At 45.3% G+C, this 10,438-nt stretch overlaps 1 protein-coding gene across 1 annotated transcript in view; it reads left to right on the top strand.

The window, feature by feature from the left end:
• The window catches only part of KLHL8 (kelch like family member 8), a 42,068-nt gene extending 31,942 nt beyond the window's left edge, over window positions 1–10,126 (top strand). The window contains exons 7-10 of the mRNA XM_075544045.1: window positions 3,060–3,228; window positions 3,671–3,830; window positions 7,138–7,339; window positions 7,496–10,126. Of these exons, the coding sequence (XP_075400160.1) occupies window positions 3,060–3,228; window positions 3,671–3,830; window positions 7,138–7,339; window positions 7,496–7,619 (655 nt within the window). The 3' untranslated portion in view covers window positions 7,620–10,126. The remainder of the gene's footprint in view (window positions 1–3,059; window positions 3,229–3,670; window positions 3,831–7,137; window positions 7,340–7,495) is intronic.
• The last annotated feature ends 312 nt before the right edge of the window (window positions 10,127–10,438 follow it).

Raw genomic sequence — 10,438 nt, forward strand, 5'->3', positions numbered from 1 at the left:
TGGGTTTATGGTGATTAGATATGAGAGGTGGAAGGAAAACATAGAGACAAGGATGGTCCTTAGCTTTCTGAACTAAATAAAACTGTGTGTGTGTGTGTGTGTGTGTGTGTGTGTGTGTGTGTGAGAGAGAGAGAGAGAGAGAGAGAGAGAGAGGCAGGCCCCATGGAAAGAATATGCACATCCATACACCATGCATAGCACGCACAGGACACCATCGCATCGCTTGTGGAAAAAATGTATAACACAAACAGTATTTATGTAAAAATAGGGTATTTATGGTGTTTGTCACTTGGAAAAAACTAGGTAGTAAACAGGATGAAATGTTTGCTTGACTTAGGATGGGGCATAGTAGTTTTCTGTTGCTGTAAAACAAAGTACCACACATTTAGCTGTTGAAATAACCGCCTATAGTTTTGTAAGTCAAATCTGGGCACGTTAGACTGGTTTTCCTACTTTAGGGTCTCACCAAAACAAGGTGTGGGCTGAACTTTGAGCTCTTGGCTGAAAGGAAACCACACCTAAACTCATTCTTGCCAACAGAATTCGTTCCTTGCTTTTGTATAGGCCTGGACTGCTGGGTGGTGGTAGCTCCCCGGCCCAGAAACCTCCTCTGGCCTTTCCCTTGGAGTCCCATCCTCTGCAGACCTGCAGTGCCACACCGCAGTGCCCGCCTGTTTGGACCCTCTGCCTTCCTCTGCTGCTGCTAACCAGAGAGCATTGTCTGCTGTGAAAGGGCTCATGTAAAAAAAGTAATGAATACAATTTAAAAGTAAATAGAAGCAATAGAGTAGTTATAAATTTTCAAATAGAGGGGAAGTCAAGTAGATTTCCAGATGTAACAGACTTTTAAACTTGAGAGGAAATGAATAAATTATAGCATAATTTTAAAGAATAAAATTATCACACTAAAAAATCATAGATTTAGTAAACTACATTGTTGGATATAAAACTGATAATCCGTTCTATAAACTTTTCACCTAATTCATAATAAATAAATAAAAATTTTAAATAAAGGACTTCAAGTGATTTAATCAGACCCACCAAGCCCTCTTTCTTTTCTTTAATCGTGGGAGTCAAGATTATTGAGCTGTCTTAAAATTATTCCTACTGCGGAACAAGTTACATTGTAGATTAACATAGAGATTGAAGAACCAGGAAGACAGATTAGAGGGAGAAGTTTACACACATGTTTGGAAGTATCTATTTGAGGTAACATAAATTAAGGGAAATAATCAGATTTCCCAAGAGAGTATAATAATAACAGAACCAAACTCATGCCACAGAGTCGATGTCGACTCACCGTGACCCCATAAGACAGGGTAGAGCTTCCCCAGTGAGTTCCTGAGACTGTAATTCTTTTCGTTTTAAATCATTTTATTGGGGTCTCTTACAGCTCTTAGGACAATCCATACATCCATCCAGTGTGTCAAGCATATTTGCACATATGCTGCCATCATCATTTTCAAAGCATTCTCTTCCCACTTGAGCCTTGATATCAGCTCCCCATTTCTTCCCACCCCTCCGTCACCCCTCATCCACACTTCCGTTGTTCATCCTCTTGGGAGAGGGTTGTAGGTTGATCCTTGTGATTGGTTCTGCCTTCCTTCCCCTACTCTCCCCTAGTCATTCCTGGTATCTCTACTCTCATTGTTGGCTCTATCTACCCTGGATTCCCTGTGTTTTGGGGCTCTTATCTGTAACAGTGTGCACGTTCTGGTCTAATCTGATTTGTAAGGTAGAATTGAGGTCATGATTGTAGGGAGAAGGAAGCACTGAAGAACTACAGGAAAGTTGCATGTTTCATCAGTGCTATACTGCACCCTGACTGGCTCATCTCTTCCCTGTGACCCCTCTGTGAGGGGATGTCCAATTGTCTACAGATGGGCATTGGGTCTCCATTCCAGGAAACCCACCCCCACCCCCATTCACATTAGGTATGATTTTGTTGTGGGTCTTAGATGTCTGATAACTGCTCCCATCAACACCTTGTGGTCACGCAGGCTAGTGTGCTTTCCTGTGGGCTTTGTTGCTTCTGAGCTAGATGGCTGCTTATTTATCTTTAAGCCTTTAAGACCCAGGATGCTATATCTTTTGAGAGCCAGGCACCATCAGCTTTCTTCACCAGTTTTGCTTATGTACCCATTTTGAAAGTGAGCATCATAGAGTGCTGGATTGTTAGAACAAAGTGTTCTTGTGTTGAGGGAGTACTTGAGTCGAGGCCCAGTGTCCATCTGCATCCTTAATTCTTAACTTATAGATATGAAAACATAGTTCTATTCCCCTCATTATATATAAATATAATAACATATATACCTTCCTGTATTTAGACCTCTGTAAATGTCCTTGGCCTCCTGGTTCTTTCCTCTATTTCCTTTTACTTTCCTCTTGTCCCACTATCATGTTCGACCTTCATTCGAGTTTAGTAATTCCTCGCTGCTACATTGCCCTTGATTAAGCCCCACTGGGCATCCTAAGCCCTTCTTTCCACTGATTTCAGTTCACTTGTTGTTCCCGGGTTGGTTCCCCCACTCCCAGTTAGCTCTTAATGTGGACTCTCCTCCTTTTCCAGGAGGAGGGATAATTGTCCTTCAGGAATAAAGCAGTGCGGTGTTGAACTTCTGTGTAAAAGTTAATGTTCTTATTATTGATTCAGTGAAACTGAAGACAGAGCTCTACAATGAACTGAACTCAGAACTAAGGCTGGCCTCTGCACGCCACACAGACCCATCTCTGCAAATCCATGAACTTGTGAATTAGGCAACTTGATGCTTTCCCAGCTGGATCTTTTGGACTCTGTTTTTTAGGGTTTTCTTGGCATTATAGTTAGTCCGAGTCCAGGGCTTCTGCAGACTGCACTCACTGCATAGCCCCAGGGGCTCAATTCACAGGCACCTTGTCATCACACCTCTTCAGCAGCTTTGCTAAATCTGAAAATAACAAACTGTCCCCACAGATGATTTGAACGCTAGCATCACAAATGCATTCTCATCAACAAGTTTTTGATGTTTTCCTCCTGGGAACAAACCCAGAGACTCATGTGTGTGCTCTTGTCTTCACAGGCGTGGGATTGCCCTGGCTTCCTTGGGAGGCCCGATTTATGCAATCGGAGGGTTAGATGACAACACTTGTTTCAACGATGTGGAGAGATATGACATAGAGTCTGATCAGTGGAGTACTGTGGCGCCAATGAACACTCCCCGAGGAGGCGTTGGCTCAGTGGCTCTCATCGTAAGTCATGTGGCAGCTTGCCCAGGGCAAGGCGTCCCATCACATCTCTAGCTGAGTCAGAACAGAGCCAGTGTGTGTGCACGTGTTCATGTCGCCAGTATGCAGCTGTTAATGACCATGTACTGGCGTCAGCACCCTCTAGCCTGCCATTGGTCTTTGATCTCAACTCAGCTCGCTGCCGTGGGATCCATTCCACCTGACAGGGACCCCGAAAGCCAAGGTAGAGCTGCTCCTTGGGTTTCCGAGACTGTAGCTCCCTAGGGGAGAAGCACGCCTGTCTTCCTCCCTCAGAGCACCTGCTGGTGTCAAGCCACTGACCTTCCTGTTGCTGCTGCTGTTAGGGCTGTCCAGTTGCTTCCCCCTCACAGTGCCCACGAGGGAGGAGGGCATCTAAATCGATGCAAAGTCTAATGTCTTGCGTTTGTCGTTCTTTTCCATTGAGAACCATGTTTATGCAGTTGGTGGAAATGATGGAGTGGCTTCTTTGTCCAGTGTGGAGAAGTATGACCCACATCTGGATAAGTGGATAGAAGTGAAAGAAATGGGCCAGCGAAGAGCAGGCAACGGAGTTAGTGAGCTCCATGGGTGCTTGTATGTTGTGGGTGAGTGGACAATTTTTCTCACACTTTCTAGCTTAATTTATTCCAGGACACAATGCAACAATGTCATCTACAACACAGTAACAAAAAGTATATTGCCTTTATACCTGCAGTATATACTCGTGTAAATGTGCTGAAAAATGGGTTCGGCTTACACACGGGTCAGTGGTACCCCAGCGAGGTGTAACATCTCGTGCGTGATTACCGTTCCTCTGCTGTTCAATTCAACGCCCTGCTGACACTGCAGGGCTTTGAATGTCTGTTTACTCACATCTAACCAATCAGAGCCGTCCTATGACGTGGACGGCTCCAATTCGCAGAAGCACCTGTAGTGATTCACTTACGCTGGCAGCTGAACTGGTAAGGATGTGTCTGTGGCTGCGCTCCGTCTCTCCCCTCTGGTCTCTGTGTCTGTGGCTGCGCTCCGTCTCTCCCCTCTGGTCTCTGTGTTAATTCACATCCTGCATTTCCCAGCCTAGGCTTATATTCGAGTCAATCAGTTTTTCTGATTTCTCAGATAATAATTAGGTACCTCGGCTTATACTCGGTCGGCTTATATTCGAGTATATAGGGTAAGTTGTGTTTTTTTTTTAAGTTTTTTGAGCGAAAAATTGATGTGTTTGAACTGCGGTGCTGATGGAGAATTATGGGTACCGTGGTCTGCTAAAGGAAGATGGTGAGACTGTCTCACAGGAGAGACCATGCCTGGAGAAGGACGACATGCTTGGCAAAGTAGAGGGCAGGGAACGAGAGGGAGGCCGTCCAGGAGCTGGGTGGACACAGTGGCTGCAGCAGTGGGCGCGAACACAGGCCCCATTGTGAGGGAGGCGCTGCACCAAGCAGCGTGTCCTTCTGTTGGGTGTAGGGGCACTGTGGGTCAGCTACCAACAACATTTTAAGATACACTTTTGAACTCTTAAGCTTATATTTGTTTCTTTTACTTGTTGAAATCTATTTTCAATGTTTAAACTGTCTCATTTTTAATAGGATTCGCAAGTATATTTAAAGTAGGGGATTACATTTAAATTAGTTGGGTTTTTTTGCCTTATATTCGCACACCAAGGGAATATGCTTTGCTGGCATAAATCAAGTCTTAGATTTGTTTTTCTTATCTTTGTTTCAAGGGACGTCATGTTGAGCGTTTTTAGCAAGCCGTATGCATAAAGGCTATTGATAGATTGCTTTTTGCCTATGGATATCCAGAGTGAGAAGGAACCTAGTTATTGTTTGGTGGCCTGAAGTTGGTTCTGACTCACAGCACCCCGAGTGTACAATAAGATGAAACACTGCCTGCGCCTTTGCCACCCTGACCGCCCTTCCTGTGCTGGAGCCCTTTGTTGGCCCTGCTGTGTCACCCCATCTTGTTGAGGGTCTTCCTCTTCTTCACTCCCCTCCACCAAGCACGATGTCCTTATTCAGGGACTGGTCGCTCCTGATGGCATGCGATGCGAAACCACTCCTCTCTTCTGCTTCCTCCCACACAGCTGTGCTCCTCCTCCTGGCGGTGCGTGGCATACTCGGTGTTCTCCACCAGCACCAATGCTCAGACCACCATCTCTTCTTCAGTTTTCCTTTTCCCCGTCCAGCATTTGCATCCCCAGGTGGTAGTAGAAGACACCATAGCGAAAGTCAGGCGCACCTTAGTCTTCCAGGTGTTCTGCTGCACTTGCTGAGGTTTCCAGTGGCCAGTTATTTTAGAAGTCGACCTCCGGGTCTTCCCTCCCAGTCGGTCTTCATCTGGAAGCTGTGCTCACCCTATCCTCCGTGGTTGACCCTGCTATTTGAAAAGCCGGTAGCTTAGCTTCGTACGTCACAGCCACACAGAAGTCACCACAGTGGGATAAACAAAGCGACAAGTAGTGCCGCCGAGAACCTTCATGCGCACAGGAAGTAGCTGGGGACCTGGCTGACCTGCACAGGAGAGATCTGAGTCTGCATTTTCAACAGCTCCTGAGTGTGTTACTCTGCCATCATTAGCGAGCCCTTTAAAGGATTGTGAAAGGTGAACAGGATGCCTGTTTTTCAGAATTGTCTTACGGATTAGGAATGATGCATGTTAACATCTCAGAGTCTGGCACACTGCAGTAACCCCAGAAATGGCTAACCAACTACAGCGCCATTCATGGTGATCCTCTAGCATCGGTGGAACTGCCCCTGTAGGGTTTCCATGACTGACTCTTAGGGGAGTAGAAAGCCTGGTCTTTCTCCCGTGGAACAGCTAAAACTTCATATATTGAGAGCGTTTTGTATTCTAGTTTTAGTGATTATGACAGTACCGTATGCATCTGTCACAATTTGTTTAATTGTAAAATTTCATGTGGTGAATTTTATTGTAATTACATTGCATCTCAAATAGGTCTGATTTAATAAAAACGAATCCCATTAGAGAAGTTGCCTATAGTGATATTTTGTTAGTGACCTTGTTTCTACATGAGGTTGTTGGTGGTGGTGTAAGTGTTGTCGGGTTGACTGACTCGTAATGACGCGTGTGACAGAGAATTGCCCCCAAACAGATGGCTCCTCATCCCCCCCACCTCCTGCTCACAGAAAGTAGGCTGAGTCACCAAAGAGAGCTGTTACTCATTTAGATGAACTAGAGCCTGAAAAGAGACACGCTTATTTTTAATGGAAAGAGCAGTATTACGGTAACAGACTTTGTGCTTCACCCTCAGACATACACGGTCTCTTTCTACCCTCCGAGCGCGCTTGCCTACCACCCCTGTCCCCAGAGGGATTGCGGCCCCTGTGCTGTGCTCATTTCTCCTGCGGCAGCACTGTGCAAACGGCCTGGCTGCTTGGGGAAGCACCTCCTCAGCTTGAGCAAGCTATTTTGCAGGCCTGCATAGAAGGCACACCGTTTTTACTTTACAATCTTAGCAATTGCATTGCTAGAATTCAATCGTAGTCTGCCATTTTCGCCGTTGAAGTGGGCAGTTAGGGTATTAAGGGAAACAGTGAGAAACTGTTCTATCTTTGATGAGACTCATGTGATTCGGTGTAGTTGATTCCCTTCTCAAGACCTCTTGTTATTTAAACAAGTAAAGGGACCCGCGGACACACAGAAGGCAAGCATTCCAGTAGCGTCCTCCTTGGCCTTGGGAAGCCGGGATAAGGAATGTTTGTGGATTTGTCCCTCTCTCCTAAAGCATCCACTGGCTTACGGAGGAGATTTTCATTCTGCCCATTTTAAGGTTTTTAATCGTTGTCATTTGTTGTGCGTTTTCTCTATTTTGAAAGACGACTGAGAGAAATGATTGGATTGAGAGCGCCATGAACAGTAATGCTATTTTTAAAACATTTTTCCACACAGGTGGATTTGATGACAATTCTCCCCTGAGTTCAGTTGAGCGGTATGACCCTCGAAGCAACAGGTGGGATTACGTAGCTGCACTGACCACTCCCCGGGGCGGAGTGGGGATCGCCACAGTGATGGGAAAGATCTTCGCCGTGGGTGGCCACAATGGCAATGCCTACCTGAACACAGTGGAAGCTTTCGATCCGGTGCTGAATAGGTAATCTCCGGGTTTGCGGGAGCTCCCAGGAACAATAATTGCTCCGAACCTTATTTCTACTAGCCCCACAGTAAGGAGATGTTGTCTCTGGTTACTGTTTCGCCAGAATTCAATATGCTCTTGTTTCAAAATGTCCTTTCTCCTCTGTCTTTCCAGGTGGGAGCTTGTTGGATCTGTGTCCCACTGCCGAGCAGGAGCAGGGGTGACTGTGTGTGACTGCTTAACGAGCCAGATCCGAGATGTGGGCCACGGATCCAGTAATGTGGTTGACTGCATGTGACGTGTGTTGCAGCCACCAGCCAGTCATCTCACCTAGTAAACAAGAAAGCCAGGACAAGTCCAGCCAGGACTCTGGACAGTTCACACGACGACTGGAGTCGTCTTTAAATGGGACCTGTTGTGTTGTGACAAAGCACAACTTCTGGAGTAGAAACGGAAAACAGCCTCACTTGAAAACACACCTGCTCTAAAAGATGTTCATAGTAGTGCCAAATCCTTGAAATATTTTTTTTTAAATTGTGTGAATCAGATTGTTACGAGGAGCCATTTAGTGGTTTTTTCCTTGATGTTTCCTAAAGGTGTTAGACTCGGGCAGTGGATTTTTCCGGGTGGGGTGGGGAGTGGGAGTAGCTCCTTCTCCTGGGTCGAGGACCAGCCACAGGCGGGAGCTGCTCTCGTTAGAGGTGATTGCTGAGGAGTCCCGTCCTCGGTCATGTGCACGCATAGGAAAAGCGTCCCATCTTGTGCAGTGCCATCTGGCTGCGCTTACCGGTGTTTATGGGAGTCGCTACGATGCCCTGGATCTAAGTTTGAATTGTTAGGACAGCAGCAGACTTAGCTGATCTGATTCCCTCTGAGTGAGTCAACAGTTTGATTTTCTTTCTCATCTTCTAAAAGAAGCACTCATTTTATAAACAATAAAACCTGAGCTACAGTGGTTATGGGAGGATGCTATTGTAGGGCTCAGTGGGGTTCTCTAACTGTGACGAGGGTCCCTGACAGCCTCCTGTCTTTGATGCCATCACTTGGTTTTGAACCCAAGATGGATTGTTGCAAGCCCTTCATCAGCCAATAAAAGGCATTGTTGATAAAAAAGAAAACGCTTTAAACCTCAGCTTCTCCAGTTGTACTTACTGCCCCTGTGTATATTTATTGAACTCTAATTTAAAATATTTCTACCCATGACTTTGAAGCCAGGATATTGACATAACTACTGACTGAATCAACTCATGGTTTAATAACCAGCATTGTAAAATAGCCTACTGGTTATATGTGTATCTTTTTATACATATTTATTAGGAATATTACCCTGTTGTATTTTCTGTTTGCCATGTAGTTTGGCATCACCCCTATCACCCCTCAGACCTTTCTGACCTTCCTTTGGTCACACCTTAGACTTAAGCCTAGTTCACTGCCTGTCAGTCATCAGGGTCACTTCTGCCAGGCAGCCCGCCCGCCTGTCCACCAGCCCTGAACTTCACGACTGAGACCTCTAACAGCCCTTGAGACAGTCTGCAGCCCAGCTAAGCAGAAACCAGACTGCAGACGCCGAGTGACTGGTTATGTCACAGCAGCAATAAGCAGATGAGAGCCCAGGCTGGCTGATAGAGCTCTTTCCACAAAGCAGGTTCCAGTGTTCTCAAATTATGTTATTTTTCTACTGTGAGCCACTGGACAAGTTCACAAGTCACTGCTGGATCTGAAACAATGCTCTCTCGCATAGCTATAACCATACTTCAGTCACCCGAAGGAGTTGGCTCTTCAGAACTGACTTCCAATGGTTTAATAGAATAGGTCTCAAAACATGGGTGAAACGGTTAATCTCTCCTGTCCAGAGGAGGACGTGCAGTGCTTGCCTAGCTGTGGTTACTAGTGTTTGTGATCATTTATTTTCATAAGTGGGAAACGGGACTTCATATTATTGTTGTTTCCTAAGATCATCTACAATGTTGTTCTCTTGAACATGTCTTTGATTTTGTTACGCGTACAGAGGTTGGAAGTGCATCAGACTAGGATGTGGTTATTTCTGGCTTTCACATACTAGACCGGCACCCAGGTCACACTTGTAAAAGAGGCGGTGCTTGTGAGATCTCAGGGGTGCATGGAGTTGTCCATTATAGCGCACAAGAGCAGCACCTGCCGAGCTTGGGACAATCAATTACAGTCTATAGGAATGAAGAGATGAACTGTTCACAGAAGATGGGAAATTTGTGGTATGGCCCCTCAGGTCAACCCCCGATGCTCATAGCACCTGCCCAAAAGTGATGTGAAATAGAGCTAAAATTACAGGTGGAGAAAACATGGGTGAAAATGTATATATTGTTTCTTCAAGAAATGTTTCAGGTACTTTCGTGTGATTTTCCCATCATCGTTAATGTCGCTGCTTTTTGTTGCACTGCCACTTTAAGACCAGTTACTTGATACTGCCTTGGGCTAACTTCACTGTATTCCTGTGTCATCAATTAGTTGACTGTTTTTTAAGTTACTGAATAAACTGTACTCCCCCAAAGGGATATTGTCACTCTGAATTCCCAAGTGAACTTTGAATGTATAATACAGCAAATGCCCAGGTAAGGAGTAAGCGGACTTGGATCCACTTTTACAAATGGTAAACTTGTTCTTAATTCTCTTTCCCCCATCTCTTGTCTGATAAAGAAGACATGCATTTAGAATCCAGTTCGTGTTTTATCCATGGTCTCTGATTCCCTATGGAAAGAAGCCATTACTGCGATGTCAATGGTTCTGCTCCTTCCTGTGAAATGACTGGCAATAAAACTGATGTTTTCTTGAAACCATTTATAAATGTGTGATAACTCTCTGGAGAATCAAAAGTAAAAATGGTACGTACATATGACCTTCGTATGGATCAAAGAATTGGATTCACATCAGTGCAAATCTGTGTTAATCAGTTGGCTGTAATAGTCTTTCATCTCTGGAATATCTTTCACTGAGGAGCCCTGGTGATGTAATGACTTACACATGGGGCTGCCAACAGCTTGTCAGAAGTTTGAAGCCACCAGCCACTTGGAGGGAGAATAGAGAGGCTTTGCACGCCTGTAAAGATGGACGCGCCCAAACCCACAGGAGCCGTTTTCTCTG

Source organism: Tenrec ecaudatus, chromosome 3 (assembly GCF_050624435.1).
Source record: "Tenrec ecaudatus isolate mTenEca1 chromosome 3, mTenEca1.hap1, whole genome shotgun sequence".
NCBI lineage: Eukaryota > Metazoa > Chordata > Mammalia > Afrosoricida > Tenrecidae > Tenrec > Tenrec ecaudatus.